Below are 19,138 nucleotides of genomic sequence, written 5' to 3' on the forward strand. Positions count from 1 at the left end.
CAGCAAACCTTTGAAATATTGACTCCCTCATTTCTTCCCGATTTTACTGCTATTACACCTGAGTGAACTGTCCTTCATGGCATGCTGTAACAAGGTTGGATGGCTTTAAAGAATGCGGCGCTATTAAATAACACAGAGAAGGAAATTGTGCGTCATTCACACAGTATTTTTATGATGCGTTGGCTGGATTCCATTCAGAATGATGCAGGAATACGGATGTTTGCTCGAGGGAAAAAACAGCTGCTTTTCCTGGACGGTGTTGACGTTTTAGAGAAGGGCCCAAACTGTTTTTTCATGCATATGCTTTTGTCTGTTTATGTTTATATTCATGAGATGTCAGTAAGTAATATATGTGATGTTCTGCAAGCAAGTGTTTGTGTTTTTTTGCACTTGTCTGTGGTGTGAATGAAAGAAGGCCTGCTGCAGAGATTAACTTTGGCCAGAGGAGGGTTCATTCTCATTAGATCAGCTGAATTATCCAGAGGAAGTGACTGAACATTTAAAATAAGGGTCTATTATACATGCACAAGCAAAAGATCCCCTCATAAATCCTACTGTTAAATGGCTTAGAAGGAAACACAGCCGCTTCAGCACTTAGTTGCCCAAACTTGCTCCTTGCTAAATGATAAAAAAAAAAAATAAAGAAAAAGATGCCACACATTTCCCTAATAAGACCAACATAAAGGTAGCAATCTTTTCTTTTTTAGCTTCAGCTCAGTCTCCTTTTTAGGAGATATTCATCCTAGTCTATCCGTTATGTGGTATTGATCGGGGGAATGGATGTTTTTTGGCTGTGCTCCATCTGTTTAGAATGTACTGCTGGCTGGAAGGCTACAGAAAGTAAAGTCATTGTATCAAACGTGTGGCAGCAGGGCCATTATTCTTGCTATCATATACAGCTCAGTATGTGTAGTCAGTTAAAGCATTGTTTCCCTTTCAGGATAAAAGTCCAGGCTCTCTTCTGAGAAGCACGTACTGGACCTAGAGAAAGACGTACCATATAAAGTTTTTAGTGCATTTTAAAATTTAGTTTTTAAACATATATAGGAGTTCTGTTGCTGAATGTTAAGCTTATTTTCAATATATTGCCAGTTGGTAACAGTGGAACCAATGAACAAAGCCTTCCTATGATGAACAGTTAAGTTGTGTTTGGAGTGTTTGCTGAGGGTGTTAATAGCTGCTATCCCTGTTAGGTAAGCCAGCGCTCCGTAATGGTGACAAACAAAACTGTGACCGTGAGTCATCAGCTTTAACAGAGAACACTTTTTGGAAATGTTTGATCGCGGTGCAATTTTGATGTGGTGACATAAACTAGAAATAATGCACTGGCCTCTGTAATATAGATTATTGTTTTAAATATTTCAATAAACTCATGAAATCAGACAGAGAGAGTCAGATTCACTATTCAGTGACGCCCAGCAAACCCAGCTTGTGTGCACTCATACACATGTAGCCATGGGAGTAGCTGAATTCACCTTCACTGCACTGCGATGCAATGCTCACACACACACACACACACACACACACACACACACACACACACACCTGTACACACACAAGGAGGCAGAGAGGGTGTTCTGGTGCGTACAGTACATGTGCACTTGCAAAACCAAATGCTCAAACTACTGTGGTGCAAGTTGATAATAAAAAAAAAACTTGTAAAAACATGTAAATTTTGTGTTTTAATCAAAACATTTTTCAAGTGACAACGTGAAAAGGCAGTCTGCGTAGGAGGCTGAGCTGTAGTGGAGAATTTGCAGCGTCCTCTGACTTGCTCTCTCTCTCTCTGATCGGGTTTGTTATTTCCACAAACAGCCATCTGCTCTTTTGTCAGAGCGGAGAACCTTGACTGTGGCTGAGAGACCTCTTGTCTCATTTTGCAGTCAGTTTGGGTATCTGACCTGCTTCAAGATTCATGAACGCAACATCTGTCTCCAAAAGCACTCAGTTAGAGCGTTATAATTTCCCAGTCATCTCAAGTGCTCGCCATGCAGCGGGTAGCGCTCCTGAAAGGTGTGCTGGAAATGCAGAAATATTCCTTAACACGCTGCGTCATTATCAGCTCCATTTGTGCATTTTAAGTGTCGACAAACATTCTTGTCATGAACAGTTGCACTCGTGATTTAGACATTTTATTTCTTTGATCACTGAGATGATAAATTCACATTTTTGACAGTGGAATTCAGGTTGCTTTCAAGCTACAACCCTGATTTCAAGAAACTCGGTACGCCAGAAAGAACAATTTTCCAAAAGCCCACATAGTAATATCCTTTATACAGTCCTGTTCATAAAGTGATCTTCGCTCCATCTTTGCTTGTATTAGTGTGCATTCAAATGCATAGAAATATGCTAGATTGCTAGCAAGCATTTTATTAATTGTTATAATTTATTATATCTTGTACTATGATAGCTCAGTTTCCTTATTTTAGTCATGTTATGTGAAGCAGTTCTGGCTGTATACTTGTATGAAAGTGTGATGCAAGTAGTACAAATATCAGGATTTTTCTTCATAAGAAACACAAACGCTATCATGACTTATATTCTTGTTGTTTTATCCCTTTACTGAGAGTGAAGCTTAAACACTGCTGCTTTGTTGACCGCTGCATTTTCTAATCTCCAGTGATGGAGTGTTGGTAGCGGGAGCCTGTAGACTATAGACCGCTAAGTAGGGAGACTGTCCTTCATCCAGACGACCCTGAACTCAAACTCTCATTTCAGCATCTGCTGGTGTGCACCACAATATGTTCTCCAGTACGCTGAATCCCTGCCAGCTAAAGGGTTCTGTGTGTTTGCCCTGCATGGAAGGTTATATTTAGTTACATGTATTCTTTAAAAAAAAAACATTTTACAGCATTGCAGTTCAAGCACTATGCTGCATCCCCATCAGTTAAACCGAGTCAAACCGGGTCAGGTGAGGCAACAGAGGGACGTCTAATGGTAAGCTAGGCAGACAGGTGAATTGGCCTGATCCAGACAGTGATGACTGTAGCAAATAGTCAGAGGAAGAGATTCTCTCTCATTCTGTGAGACAAGCCAACCTCTCCCAGGCTCAACATGTCACAGTGCAACCATCCTGCATTATCTCGTATTTGGAGTATCTCTTTAAAATACAGCATGATAAAAAAAAAAAAAAAAGTGATGCAAGATTAAAGAACGATTGAGTGATATTGTAATGAAGGGGGCTGGGGCGGTGACATGCCATCTGCTGCCCTGATGCACTTGTGTTGTAGCTTTTTATAAAGGCTATGTCTGTTTTCATTTGTTGTCTCTTCCCTCCCTCAGCCAGTGTCCAAAGGCTTGGTCTCTTAACATGTCACTTCCTATCAGGGCCGCCTGTACTGCCTGGAAGCCTATACCTGCTTTTACAAACACAGTCACACACACATACACTTGCATGCACGCATACTATCTCAGGCCAAAAATTAAAAGGAAAAAAAAAAAATCACTGCTGCTTGACAAGCAAGGACCCTTTAAAGGACACCAGTGGACATAAAGAGAGGAGCTAAAAGAGATAGCCAAGATAGCCAAGGCACTAACTAGTTACACAGTTAACATAGCTGTTAACCTCAAAGTTAACCCCTCAGTGACTGGGTTAAGCTTGACGCTGGGAGCTGTGTTCTCACCCATCTGCCAGGCTGGAGTTCAGCGAGGAACATCACAGTGCAGACAAGGACAGAGAGGAACGAAAGAGTGAGCAACGGGAAGAGGAGGAGCAGCGAGCAAATGATAGAGGAGGGCGAAGGGAATGAAATGGAAAGGGATGGTAGTTGTGGCATTTCATAGCTCCTGCAAAGGAAAATTACAGAGCAGGGTCCATGTTGCAAGTTTGCAGAGGTCAGGTGTGTAATGATGGGAGACTATGAGCATGTGTGAAATGTGTAGATTTACTCTGTCTGAGGCTATATTTCAGAATTTCTCAGCAACAATATTATATAAACTTCTTGTCCCACAGGATTATTGGTAGCTTTTTGGAAGCAAACAGTCAGAAAGTTAGAAATCATTGGTCACCAGTTTGCCTGAACAGGGAAATTAGACTGTTACAAACAGCTGCAGCAACAGTAGCAGGAATAAAAAGAGAATAAAAAATACAAAATATAGAATTAAAGCAATTCTTCTTATTATTATTATTATTGTTATATAAAAATAATATTGCTAATGGAAAATTGAAAAATGCACGGTAAGGTATGCATAAGTCCAGTATTTTGTACTATTTCACAGTAGATATATATGTAACACAGCAAAAAATAAAAAATAATATATATATATATATATATATATATACACACACACACACACACACACACACACACACACACACACACACTGTATATATGCATTGGCTTAGTACAAAAAGCATATTGAAAAATTTCATCAAGAAATGGGTGATTTATTGTCTAAAGCCACTCAATAATGCAGCCAGCGTGGTGCATTTACAAACTTTCACTTTCAAATGCTATCACAGGGGTCTCTGTGCAGCCGTTAACCATCTTCCCAGCACATTAGTGGAATAAATGAGCTTAGAAAAAAAAAAAAAAAAACATTGCATAGATGGGCAAGAAGCTTTTCCTTTCAAGCAGAAAAGGTCGATGCCATTTGCTGTCTTCTTCCTTGTTTAGCAAGTAGGCTCACTTTCCTCAGCAGTGAATCATGGGATGGATTCAGCAGGACGTGAGGTGGTTAATTTGCTGTGCTTTTAGCTGTGCACAAATGTCCGCTACGAGCATCAGTCAGTGGAACATATCTGTGTGTGTTCGACAAAATCCAGAGTGCTTCGGTCTGCGCCTGTGTCCATGAATTAATGCATGCTCCTATGTTTCCATTTGCTTGCATGCACATTTCAGTGTGCGCTCTCCACTGGATCTGGTCCTTTTTTTTTTTATGTATTGAAAGCTATTCTTAGAGTGACCTTCCAAAAGCCATGGCGTGCAGCCCTGTTGTCTGTGTGCGCCCGCCTGTGTGATTCAGTTTGAGTGGAGAAAGCCCAGGGACACATCAGTGGCCCTCTCCCGATTACGGAGCTCCACAGTTTGCAGATGATTCTTTGATGGGGCGAATCTTGAGGCTTTGTGGATGAAAGGAAGTGACCCGGCGAGAGGAAACAGTCAACGAGACAAACACATGAACGCCCATGCGCGCGGTAAGCACAGTCATTCTCTGACAAGCCAAAGGATTCCCCTTATAGCATGGCAGAGTGCATCATTGTTCTATCTTTAGGCCTTCGGTGCTGCGAATGGGGACCTAGACCATAATTTAATCCTTAACTACACTCCTACACACTCTCACATACAGCTGGAATAGATATAGTTCTGCTGCAACAACATAGCAGAAGGTGAAGTATGGCGTTACCACGATACTGGAATTTCTAACTTTGATAAAATAGCTTGAAAAATAGCGATATTCAACACTGTTTTCTTTATCACAGGGAAAAATTGACACAACCAAGGACATAAAGATTTAGACTTATATTGAAAGATAAATAGAACATAGAATATGATGCATATCTGTAGATTAAACTCCCCGACAGAATATAAAGTAGTTAAAATTAGCTCAGCCTTAAACGTCTACAGCAATAAAATGCAACATACGGTTTAATGCAGCAGTATTATTCCTCCAGAAACACCATATATAATAGTAAAACACTGACAGGGACCGTTTCACTGCAGAATGAATTTGCTTTTTATGCTTAAAGTACATTTTGCCGATAATACTGACAGACTTTTACTAAAGTGAGGTTTTGAATGCAGGTCTTTAACTTTTCACTGTGTGGTATTAGTACTTGTGCTTAACTAAAGGATATGAGAACTTCTTCCACCACTGGTGTTAAGCACAACAGCATCTAAGTTCATTTAGTTTCGATCATAATCAAAGTATTTTCCTATCAGCTGAAACTCTGCGGTCTGAGATCCGTCAGGTTTGATAACTCTGAGGGGGATTAGCTTAGCTGTGAGCATTACAAATGCATCACAAACACTCTTATCAACAGCAGTTTACTGGGCCATCTTGTTTAATGCTTCAGTGATGTTGAAATGGGAGCTGTCACCAACCTCTCCAAATTCTTTATAGAGGTCGGCGTGTGTGTCCTTCAGGGGCTTTGCTAAATTTGTTGTGTTAACACCTTTCGTTAGCATTGCTGTAGCATCGCCTGCATAGGGGCTTGCTTTTATCCTTCTCCTTTCCTTATTCGCTTCCCTCAAATGCAAAGTATTTCCAAACAGCACTCCTGCTGCTCTCTTTGTCAACTAAAACGGGTTGCTGAGGCTCCGCATTTGCCCTCTTTAATGAGCTAACACCGTAACAAAACCTGCAATATACCACGACCTGTTGCGAGCGAAATTCATCTGAGCAAATGAGACGAGTGAGGGGAAGAAGAGAGCCCTGTGAGGGAGCGAGAGGAGACGGCGTGTGTGCCATCCCGCTGTCAGGGAGGAGGGAGCGAGAAAGCACAGCTGGTACCAGCGAATCGACGCTGCAGAAAACCAGTGGTGAAACGGTTTCAAGATATTCAGAATCGATGTGTATTGAAAAAACAATATTTTTGACAACACGAGTGAAGAATCACATCAAGATGAGATGGAGTCCTTAAATATTTTATGCCACGGTCATTCAGTCACCAGCTTCTTTTCCCCATCCTTCTTTCTAATATCACTTTGGGGTCATATAACTTAAAGAGGGGTCTTTGTAGAAGAAAATGATTGATTGTGAGTCCTTAGATAACATCTGAGTTTTGTGTCGTAATGATTAGTGGGGTTTCATCAAGGCTGTGTTGTGTTATTATTGCACCGCCAAACAGAAACGCTGTTCCTTTAAGGAAATCCACTTAAAAGAGAGGTGGGACAATATTGCCTTGGCGTCAGGAGGTTTGTGAAATCCCCCAGCGGTGGTGTGGTAACGGTCACGTCACGTATGGGTTCAATAGCAGGAATCCAAAGCAAATTAAAGGGAAAATGTAATCAGATTCCTCGAAAGGACAGAAAAAAACAATGCCACTGAGACAAGGATGCTTGTCACCACCTGCCTGGTTTAATCAAGAAAAGATGGAGGGAGACAAAAAGCAATAAAATCACAACGCCAATAGCTTTTTTTTTTTTATTGTTACTGAGACATTGCATCCCTGATCAAATAAAACACCTGTGAAAGCATATTGTGTGAAATTATTCCAGTTTCCGACGCATAAATTGCCTTGATGAGTAACATTTCATCTTCCGAATAATTCACGAAAATGTGAAAAAAGGTGGCGCAGTATGAGAGCGAGGAACATGCAGATGCATACGGAGCAGGAAAATGCTCAAATGTTTCTTCATGGCTGTAGAGTAAGTACCCTGTCATGTCTACGCAAAGTAGTTCAGCGACGCCCTGTTGTGAACGATAAAGTTTTTAAACTCGCAGTGAACGGCAGAAGTGGAACTGCAGGGCTTAATTCGTTGGTTGAAATCGCCTTATTTTCGGAGAGTATTTAGTCAGACGTATGGAGACAAATTGAAATGCTGCGCAATCAGTTGCACAATATGTTATCCATGACTGTACATGAAAACAGTAATTTAATCACAGTAATAATACCTTGCCGCTTTTTATCAGATGACGGCCGCTCTGTCTTTGCTGAAGGAAAAAGGTTAAGAAGTGCTGAAACAATGCATTAGCCGTGGTCGCTCTGTTGCTATAATAGCTGCTGTCTCTAATCTCTCCCTCCCTTCACCCCCCCCCCCCCCCCCCCCCCCCTTTCCTCCCCCCCACCTCTGTCTCTCTCTCCCTGTGCATTCTCCCTCTTGCTTCTGGGTGATAGTTGTGATGGGCAGGAGTGGGAGGAAAAATGCTCTGACTCAGCCAGAATCCTCCTTTTGTGAAGTTAAATACCAATTTACACTCCTCCCCGTCCTCCACACACACATCCGAACCCACCCCGTACACTAACAGTATTCACATGTACAAGCGTCTGCTGTGCACAGCCCACCCCAACCCTTCCTCCCTGCTCACTCTCGCAAAACAGATGATTTTTTTATTTTGCGCCCGGTGTATTCCTGTGTCCTACTTTTTGCAACCCCCCCCCCCCCCCCCCTCCTGCTCTCTCCCTCTCTTCCTCTGCCTTTCTCAGTTGACAGTCTAATAAGCCAGTAATTAAAACCTGAAAACAGGGAATGGTGATAGGCCATAGGAGAAGAGATTGCTTTGGGAAAATAAAGCTCTTGTTTTCTTCCCCATCGACCACCACCTGCATATAAAAGAGCGCCTGTGGTGCAAAACAGAGGAGCACAGATTTAGAGCAATAGATTTTTTTTTTTTTTCTTTTTGTGGCATGTTAGATTGTCAGTCCTCTCAGCATTCTGTGGTGTTTGTTCTTTTTGGCCGACAGACCATGAAGCACACAGGGATATGGATTGAAGACAGTGGGTGAAGCTTGAGAAATAGAATAATATTCAATATCTAAGGCAGCCCATCGCTCCACTCCCGCAGCTTATTTAAGTCCCTACCTCTTCAGCCTCAATATCTGAATAGAAATGTCTACATAATGTATGTTTTTTCATCCGCTTTAAGGACACCAAACCTCTCCGCAGCACAACAACATGTGCAACGTGAGTTTCAGGGCAATAAACTAGGACACTGCAATACATCGACTACGAAATTAAAGCCATCTCATTTGCAAGAGAGAAAGATGGGGAAAGCAAGTGGACGTGAATAAGTGAGGGTGTTGTTGATTTCTTTTTTCGGTTGAGATGCCGGTAGGCAAAGATGGAGGTCATGGGGCGGAGAGATGCAGGGATGAAAAGAAAAAAAAAAAAAAAAAGGACGAGAGGGAAAAAAAAGAGGAGGGTGTTCAGCCAATTCCAAAACAGGTCAGAGCTGTCAGAGATGCTGTTTTTGGAGGTTTGTGTTCTTCTTGACTTCTGCTGGTGCAGCCGTCATTCTGAAAGATGTTTGTCACTGCACCAGCATGAAGCAGTGGAAGGTCAGACTTCAGTTGATGGGGTTGCTCTTAGATTTTGACAAAGGAGGAGTGTAATACACGATAAATACCTGCTGGTACTACAAGAAACTTTAGTGCTACTGTTACCACTACTGCTATATGGTGCAGTACTTGTATGTGAGTTCGACAGCCTTTCCTCTCTCTACTAATTTTTGGTGTTGGAGGAAAAACAATGTGTATTTGTCACGTTGGGCTCTGCGAAATTGCGATGTCAGTTTTCATCATCTCCTGAAATTTCACCAACAAAACAATCGAAAAATTAATTGATAATGTCAGTTTTTATTGTCCTTCCTATGTACTAAAAACAGACCAGTGGTGGAAGAAATAGAAATATTGCAATAATTAGATATAATAATGATAATTTGCCAATAATTTTTGACATATACTCAATTGAAAACAGTATGAAGACAATATATTTAAAGTCTTACCTCATCAGCTTCTTAGATTTTTGTAAAAGTCTGCTTATTCTGAATTTGATGCAGCAACACGTTTCAAACAAGTTGGGACAGGAGCAGCTAAAGACTGGGAAAGCTCTGAAACACCTGTTTGGATCATTCCACAGGTAAACAGGTTGATTGGTGACAGGGGATAGTATCATGATGTATGAAAGGGGCGTCCTGGGAAGGCTCAGTCGCTCATAAGCGAGGATGTTTGTTTTCTTTTTAGAAATTACTTACTGTGCATTGAAGTAAAAGTATTATCAGATGATTATATTTCAGTTACTGTTATACATAGCTTAATTTATTACCATGTGTCATATTTGATTAACTATTTTATATGGAAAATCTTTGTTAACCAGTAACCAAAGCTGTCAATGTCGACCCAATAGAAGAAGCACGACTAAAACAGGTTCACACAGTATTTCTGTGAAAAGTGTGACTAAAGTGGAACAACAGGGCTCATTATTTCAGTCATGCACAGAATGATTTGGAAAACGTATGTTGCAACAGCTGTTATTACAGCATATAAATGGAGTTTGTACATGCTCACATCTGCATGCACACACACACAAAATGAACTTTAACAGTCTCATCTTGCTACCCGGCTGAGACTTATTTAGATCTTAAAAGCAGACCAAAGTTGATGCCACTCTGTGGAGCAATTGTTCCGAGGCCAAGCCCTCATTGCTCAATAAATTCTTATAAAGTTCCATGCTTGGGTGCTAGATACTACTCTCAGTCAGCTTATTGGCCTTACATAATATTCTGCAACCCAGGGTTTCAAAGTAATTAGCCATAAGAAATAAGGAGAGAGCAGTGGTGGAACATCCTGTGTGTGGTTGGTTAATGCATTTCATAAGAGGATAAATCTCAGCATTGCTAATAAAACAGAGGTTTCTCATGAATCATAATGACACTGTGCAGCACATGAATTCTTGGGAAGCACTTAATAAAGTAAAAAGCTTTTTCTGTTATTGTGGTATCAGAATGCTGTAGAATCCATATTTATATGTCATATGTGACATATGCTATTACCAGTGTAAGCCTTGAAAAGAGCAAAATACATCTGATCTGTGCACATTATGCGAATCAATGTCACAGATGCTATAATCTATCGGAGACCTATTACCAACACTACAGGGAAATTAAATCCCAAACTGGCCATGAATCTGTATGAGGGAATGCATTGTTAATATTCATGCTTGATAGCTGGGCTCATGTATGAACTTAAGCACAAACAGCACCTTTGCCCGTAAGGTGTACTGCATTGAAAACAGCAGTTTCTTTAAGTGTGCTCGCTGTGTTGTTCTGGGAGTGTCGGCAAAGCTTTGTGATGATTAAGAGACTTAAAAGAAAATGCTACTTAGTCTGAGTATGCACGGGCATAAATCAGTGCTGTAGTTTTGGGCAATTCAGTCAGTATGTTGAGGATGATTAATTAGATTTCAAAGCTTAAAACCAGGGATCCAAAAACTCTAATCTGTAATAGCACAAAGCCATTGGCAATGAAGTGGGGATTGATTGTCTAGGCTTATACAGTGTTTGTCTGAGCTTATCCATCGAATTTAAATTTAAACTACATTGTTACTATTGTAAAGACCAGTACATTGTGCCATTGTGACTGAAAAATCATCCTGAAGATACCCTTTTTTTCTGACAGCGCTTAATTATTTATGAAAGTAGACATTGCAGTCAAATGAGGTGCAGTAAATGTTAACAGATTCCTCTTGTTATGCAAAACCTGTATTTATGTGATTCATGTTAATCAACCTAAAATAGCGACACATCTCAGTTTCGATTGTGATCGTTGACACTGCGGTAAGCGGCTTTAATCTGCACAGCTCAGCGAGTCAGCAGTGTGTACGACCTTGTCTTCTAAAAGTTCAAATGTTCTGCAACGTCACATCGCCACATTACAAAGCCTGTATTCTGTTGTTGCAGTTCTTAAAGAGGGCATGTGGGAGGTACTTGTGGATTTTTTTTAACAGCACCTTTGGGAAACAGTCCTGTGCAAAAACACCACAACAGTAACAGTTTATCATCAGTTATAAAAAATATGGCCGACACTGTGACACCGTTGCCCTTCGATTTTCTGTTCGAGGCTCTGCAGGCTTTTCAGCCACAGTGGTTATTACGACTGAAGCTAACTACTCACTGCTTCTGCTGTTTATTGAAAACAAATTGCTGTTCCTGCTGTAACTCTCCTTTTTTGTTTTTTTTCTGCAAAGAGACAATCAGTATTCTGCACCGGGTGTGTAGGACACTGCTGTATGAAGGTAAAAGCTAAAGCTTCAAATAGCTATCGTTGAATCACCGGAAAAGATGCAAATCGCAGACATTGTCCATCTATCTCCTTCTGACAGCTTGCCTTGAAATATCAAGGCACCTGTCCATCCATCTGTGTTTTTAGGTTTGCCATTATATTTCTCTAAGCTGAACAAATCCTCCACCAAGTGGTCTCTGGAAAGCTTTCTGTCTTTTTTTCCTGCAGTTTTCTCTCCCTGCCATAGCGTCACGTTCTCTCTCCTCTTCTCCTTGCTTTTACTTTTCCCAAATTAGCTGTATTTATTTTGAATTGCAGCTCATCTGTCCTTGTTAAAGAAGCACAAGTGGGACAAATAGCTTGAGCCATCAGACTGTTTAAGTTACCAGTGACCTGGCCAAAATAGTTAGAACAGAAAGAAAGACCAAAGAGGTGATATATTAAACATGAGGAGAAAACAGAGGGAGCGTTGAATTTTAGAACTTGGAGCTTATGTAATAAGTGTGAATCGCATCTTTCCTCAGTCTGTGAATAAGAAATAATGAAGCCATTTATAGACGAGGTAAGCTGGAACATGGATGAAACGGTGAGAGACTGAGAACAAAGTGAGAGAGGTGGCTCGTGACTGTGTTGGGTGCTTTTATTTGTATGACGTGATGGAAATAAACTCTCTGGTGGAGTTTGGGTTGCCTTCAAATTCTACAAATTTTAAGCGCATTTACAGCAAACTTGGGTGGCGTGCCATCACGGAAATACTTTTTTTTTTTTGGTGAATCTGAGCAAAATGAGTTGGAAGAATGTCTATGTTTGTTTCTAACATAAGCTAATTTAAGGGTCATACGCTAATTGGGGACGGCTTGTCCAGCTGAGGACAAAAGCTGTGCCCCCATTCGGGAGAAAGGTGGATTTTTGGGTCAGTGGTTAAGTTTAAGGTTAGGCAAGTAGTGGTGAGTCTCCAGGAAATCAGTGCTGGTCTATGTAATGTCCCCAAAAGTGACTAGGGTGTGTGTGCGCGTCTCAAAGGGGGCCATAGTTAACTTTATCCCGGGGCCCCTCAGCAGGTTGATCCAGCCCTGATGACAGGACGTGACATCATCATATAAATACAAAAGAAAGAAAGAAATCGTTCCTTGTCTAACTTCCCCACTTTCCCCTAAACTCCCAAAATAATGATAAGGAAACCATTCTGGCAGCTTCTTACTACCTGTCATAAATCCTATAAACAGCCTTGCTCTAGATAATTTGAGAGCTATTAGTGTGTCTGAGAGGGGGATAATCATCTGTCTCTGTCACATTCACTACAATGTTAACAACAAGGCAATCAAACTCTGCAGACTCCTGTCTGCTGTTTAATCATGCTGCTGTGTTGCTGCAGTTACTCACCACGACAATGCCGTGACATCATCATGCCAGCCACCGTTGGGCACAGAAAAGCAGCCTGTGGAGGAGAAACGCAAAGCCGTTTTAACTGGTTAATCACTGGCCTCTAGTCATGTCACAGAAAGTGGTGAGTTAACATTCTCTCTAAGTATCGTCGACCCTGGCGAGCAGCCGTGGCATAACCCCGGTCATTAGCAAAACTCCTGTCTTTCTCACAAACACGCACGCACAGTAACACCCGCTGTCACCTCTGATGTAGATGACCCCTGACAGGAGAGGAGCTCAGTAAGACAGCCTGTCAGCCGCTCTGCAATGTGTCTGCTTGTCTGTCTTCATAGGATGGCCAGCATGTGCCTCAGGTCTCTCCTGCCCATCCATATCCACACCAATTTACAGCCTGGCTGCCAGCAGAATGATATTCTCATGTGACACTGTTTTTTTTTTCCCCTCCCTTCGTGTCAGCAGTCCTCCATTACCATGTTATATGCCGATGAAAACCCCTGTGGCTATTGTGCAATAATGCACAGCCACACTGGGATCAGCATTCCCTCTCGCAGGTTCAGTATTCTCCCAACAAATGCAGGACCTTAGAACAACTTCTGTTTTCTGATAGTCATAAAAGATCCATCTTTTTTTGTGGCTCATATGGAAGAGTGATCTTTTTTTACCCCCTCTGCTGTTTGTGTGTGTGTCTAATTCTGTTGAGTGTGTTGTCTCTGCAGCCTTTAACAACAAAGCAGCTCTGTTTTCTGATGAATGATCATCCCCGCCAAGTTTTTATTGCTTTCCGTAGATTACATCAGCTTGTAGTAAATAGCTTTTGCCAGGGAAATTTGTGATCCTAATAAAAATACTTCAAACCATATCTTAATACAAACAATAGTTTTTGAGCTGTCTGCGTAGTTGATTTTTCACACCGCTGTCATCAGCGTTTTTCATTCAGGAATTACAAGCAGGAGGGAATGGATAGCAATGTAATTATAGCATTAAGATGATAGGATTGGAGAAATGTGAACTTTTAGGGAATTTTAATAGCAAAGATGCAAAGAAAAGATCTGAACTCTGAGTGTGTTCTTGCCACTGAACTGATGGTTATGAGGTTAGATGTGAAGCTGCCTGCAGGATCACAGGATATGTGGGCACTGTTGGACGCATATGAAAGACTATGAGATCATACATGTTCCATCAGTGTCGACGCACAGAACGGCGTACGTTCAACCTCAGTGGCAACAGCTTTCGAGAAGAGATCTTTACATAGACCCTGTGAAGACGTGAAGTGTGAACACTCTTGTGAACACACCCTCGCCTGTTGGCGTTGACAGATGTGCAGGTCTTGCTAAGGTTAGTTCGAGGGCCCCCATTAGGAGGAGTGCAGGCACAAAGGCTTGGATGCTTTGATACCCCTGCTGCAGTCTTATGAGAAATAAACAGCCATCCCACGCAGACAGGCATGCATGTGACCATGTTTCCTAATCTCACTGAAATGGAAGGAGCCTCTGTCTCTCTGTCTGTCTGTTTTTCTCAACAACCGTTCATCCAATCGACTTCGAATCGTTGGTCTCGGTGATTAAATCATTGAGAAATTTCATGTGGTTTGACGACCAAAGTGTTAGAACTGCCGAATTATTGAATTATCATATGAAAAGCTCAATTTGCTAATTTTTAATTCCCCTGACATAGTTTTAAAAAATAATTTCGCTTTCTAACGATGTGCATTTTAAAGTGGGCTGTGATTTTGGAGGATATTCTTTTTTCTTTCTTCTTTTTAGCTGTTACAACACAGAACGGCATGTTGTGTACAGCTCGCTCCCCATCTCTCGCTACACTACATTCAAGAACAGGTGAAGGGTGTTGTGGCCGGTGTATTGCACAGGACCCAAGGAAGCGCTGTGACAACTTGCTTGGATGAGCCAAGCAACAAGAAAGCTGCAAGCAGCAATACCAGAGGCCAGTTCTGTAGAGGCACGTTTTCAGCCAGCACTTCACGAAAAGCAAACAACAATAACGAGACAAGAACAAAAATTAGTTTGCTTGTATGCTTCGAGGTTTTAAGCTTGCTGAGGTGCTGCAAGACCACAAGGCACAGTGTGGGGCGAGGGGAAACACCATTATCCACTAATGACAGTAGATGAAGTTGATGTGATTCGCGTCCAAAGTGGACAGATTAATAAACTGCTTTTTACAACTGGGGTAAAATTAGTATTTAAAGTCCCTTATGTGTAGGATTCCCAAATATCATCCTTGTGGTAGGGAAGCTCGTTAACACTTAAAGCTACTCCCCCACCCACCACACACATAGACTGCAGTTTTCACCAGGAGTGGACACTAAACATATGTGATCAGAATACTTCATTGCAATCAAGTATAAATGCAAAACACACAGTCCACTAATGGTGCTGAGCCTGTTTCTCTGGAGCACAAAACCATTTGCTCCCCATACAGCAATGTTGTGAAATCCCAGCCAAACACTTAAACTAGTGAGGGAACTGGAAACCATTTTGTTTTTGAGCAGAACGAGGACGTTATTAACAAACTGATGCATTACTACGGAGTCATAATGGCAGGCAGGCTGATGCAGATGCATCAGGCTGCCAGAATGGAGGGCACCGGTCGATAACACCTCCTCAAAGTGTCTTCCTGCCAAGCGCTGCGGCCTGTAATGAAACCGGCGAACAGAAGACGAGAGGCGTATGGCAGCAGGGTCTCATACCAGCTGACCTCACCCTTGTGGTGGAAATCCCATTATCATTAAGAGTCTGAGGTAATGTGAAGGAGGCTTTGCGCTGCTGACCAAGCTGGAATAAGTGTATTAACCGGCAGTTTCTCAGCTGTCAGGGGTCTCCGTTTTGGGCCCCTGTTAATGTAGTGTTAATAAAAACAAAATAGTGGGTTGCAGGACCCCTGAGAGCAGCCTTCATGTGTCTCCCGTACTCCTACAAACTGAGGCGGTGCGCTGTAATATGCCACGCACCTGCCTGCATCAGCAGAAAACACACGTGGATATGAACAGTTATGGTTGTGCTGCTGGGGATACTGCGCTTGGTTTATTTAATGATGCTATCAATGGCTGGCTGAGCAGAGGTGCATGCTGGGATAAATCTCAAAGACTTGGTCCCTGTCCAGACACTACGAGGACTCACTCACACAGGGCGCACATGTTCGCAGACATAATAAACACTGACAGTCTCATCTCTTTCTCTCTCTGTCTCTCATTAACACACAAATACACAGATGTTGGTTGTTTTTCACTAAACTGCAGTATGTGTTGTGCGCCCTTTCTCCTGAGGAAAATTATTAGCCAGCTGTTCAGTCCCCAGCTGCAGAGACTGTTCCATGAGCTGTGGGTGCGTAAACACACACACACACACACACACACGCTCACACACATACACATACACAGTGCCCTGCAGGTTACAAACCACAGCGAGAGGCCAGGGGAGGTTTCCGACACTGTTAGCAGTCTGATGTTAATCAATTAGCAGACAACTGACTGAGCTGGAGGCCAGCAGTGAACTGCCATTAAACCCGGAGAAACAGACAGTCAGGTACATGGATAGAGAGGACAGTAACTGTTGGCAAGCATGGCTGTATTGCCAAGCTGCCACAGATGCGACTGGAATGTGTGTGTTTGTTCTTTTCCATGCCTGTCTTCTGTGTTTGGTCCTGCTTCAGTTCACCCTCCTTGCAAGGGTGTTCGAAGCACATTTGTGTGTGCAGGCATGTGTGCATTCGTGTGTGCATGCATGGCTTTGCATGCATTTTAAACAGGCAGGGCCAGATGATCCATATTGCCAGGGTCAGGTCTATCAGGGCTCAGCTAACCTCAACCTCTTAACACCCAACATCTGCTGGGGCCAGGCAGCCAGCACAGGGATGGCTCATCATCAGCTGCATGCTGGTGGTCATGTTCCAGCTAACTACTGGCAGGAGACGAGGGCGAGTGTGTGTGTGTGCGTGTGTGTTTATCCAAGCAAGTCCAGCTCTCTGATTCACTCGGTTTCATTTTAGATCTCCAGTTGCCCTGGGCAAACATGCAGTGAAGACTTTGGTTACACAACATTATGTATTGATCAGGCCATGACTTTACAGTTTGTTTAATCCGTGCTTGCCGTTTGCGTGTCAACAACCTTCTTTGATCATAGTAAGACGATGTGAAGTGATCTAATTAACTGGGCATACTGTCCACCTCCTGTCTTGCCTTCTTACTTTTTATCTTGTCCTTGATTTGTGGTCAATTCCATCCTGCATATAAACTGTCTACCCCATATCGTTCCACAACGCCCTCACTCTTTCTTTTCTCCTATTACGTATCTCTCTCCAGGAGACTATGTGGTGTTGACCGTCTTCTTTGACCTGAGCAGGAGAATGGGTTACTTCACCATTCAGACCTACATCCCATGCACCCTGATTGTCGTCCTCTCCTGGGTCTCATTCTGGATCAACAAGGATGCGGTACCTGCCAGGACATCACTGGGTAAAAATTAGACTAGAAGTTATTTCTGCCGTGAGATTTTTTTAGGATTACTTGTACATGTTGACATCAGATAAAAAATGGAGAAAGTCTTACACCAGTGTGGTTCAGTAGCCATCCTGGCTTTAATTACTCCCTCTTGTGAAACCCATCAAGAACCCTGTGTTGGTCACACACTTTATATTGAGAAAAGCAGCCCACTTAAGCTTCCTGCCAGTCTCTCCTTTCCTTTTGTCCTCTCCTTCCTAACTCTCTCTTTCCCCTCCTGAGACAGGGGCAGCTACTTAGGAATCTAGTCCATCTTGATTAGAAGAGCCTACCCTGGCACATATGTTTTCATGCATGCCTTAATGAGGTATTAATTATGCAGTACATTAGGGAAGATGCAGAGATGCAGCCTCAGCACAATAATAATGCAGGTGGCCTCTTCAAAGCGTGTGATAGAGGGACACGCAATGGAAAAAAGAGGGCAAATGTGAGGATTTCAAGGAAATTTGTCAACTTTTGAACTTGCCCTTGGTGTCCAGGGCACATCCTCCAAAGTTCACTTGTGATGCAGTTACATGCATATTCCTTAGTCAGCTTTCCGTTTGGCCCCCTAAGGCTCTAAATCCTGACCTCAAGTCCACATGATGTGATCATTAGTGAGCACAACTGAATGCAAAACAGTCCCTGCAGCCAGAAACCCTCATTCTACCTCACTATCATCATTACTTTGTCCATCATTAATCTCTCTAAAAATAGGTTGTTTTGTTTTCTCCCGCTTCTGCAGCTCCAGACATGTTTTTGCAGTCGGAATAATAACGTTATTAATTCCCTACTAAAATTGTACCAGGAGTCAAATATCTTAATTTCCTTTGAAAGATGATGCGGGAGGTACAGGAAGCCAGGTGGTTAGGAAGCGGATTAACGCAGATGACATAATTCTTAATCCTTCAGTACCATCCCGAAATATATCAATTCACTCACAATGCTGCAGTGTTAATCTTGACGTCTTTTAGTCCACATTAACTACAGAAATAAATCATCTTCTATATACAAGGCCACGACTTGAGTCTATTTATAGCAAGGAGGCGGTCGTCTTAGTTGTTTGTTTGTTGTTGCCTGGGAGTTGTGACACTGCTGTCGGTAATCTGTCGCATCAGTGCACTTATAAATGGATTTTCACGTCATGTAGCATCACCCCTCCCTCCATTGACATCATCATGAGAGGCAGAGAGAGTGGGTGAACAGAGAGAGGGTTGTCAGATAAAGGAATGCCAGCGTGGTGGTCAATGGCAGCTAAACCATTAAAGTATGCGGATCAAGAGGACAGTAAAACAGCTGTTCACTCCTCCCTCACGGGCGTCTAACTGCTCAGAGTTTGCAATCAAAATGTTAATCCTCCTTCATGTATGTGTCTATATGCTTCAGATATGCAACTCCAATATCATTAATTCTCTTGTGATTTTCTTCTTTTTTGTTCCACTAGGCAGTAAATGTGATTCTGAAGTGAAAGATTTACCTCCTACACTGAAACATTTAGGAGCACAGGTGTTCCTAAGATGAAAAATGTGTAAGCACATGGCTGTACTGAATTAATAGAAATAAAAAAAAAAAAATCTATTAACAGGTTGATAACTGAT

The 19,138-nt window shown here is 42.2% G+C and overlaps 1 protein-coding gene across 4 annotated transcripts in view; it reads left to right on the forward strand.

Annotated features, from left to right (window-relative positions):
• The window catches only part of gabrg2 (gamma-aminobutyric acid type A receptor subunit gamma2), a 52,419-nt gene that overhangs the window by 24,163 nt on the left and 9,118 nt on the right, over nt 1-19,138 (forward strand). For all 4 annotated transcript variants that reach the window (XM_076750533.1, XM_076750536.1, XM_076750534.1 and 1 more), the window contains exon 7: nt 17,364-17,516. In XM_076750533.1, coding sequence (XP_076606648.1) covers nt 17,364-17,516 — 153 coding nt within the window. The remainder of the gene's footprint in view (nt 1-17,363; nt 17,517-19,138) is intronic.

The sequence above is a fragment of the Chaetodon auriga genome, chromosome 15, assembly GCF_051107435.1.
Source record: "Chaetodon auriga isolate fChaAug3 chromosome 15, fChaAug3.hap1, whole genome shotgun sequence".
In the NCBI taxonomy this organism is placed as follows: Eukaryota; Metazoa; Chordata; class Actinopteri; order Chaetodontiformes; family Chaetodontidae; genus Chaetodon; species Chaetodon auriga.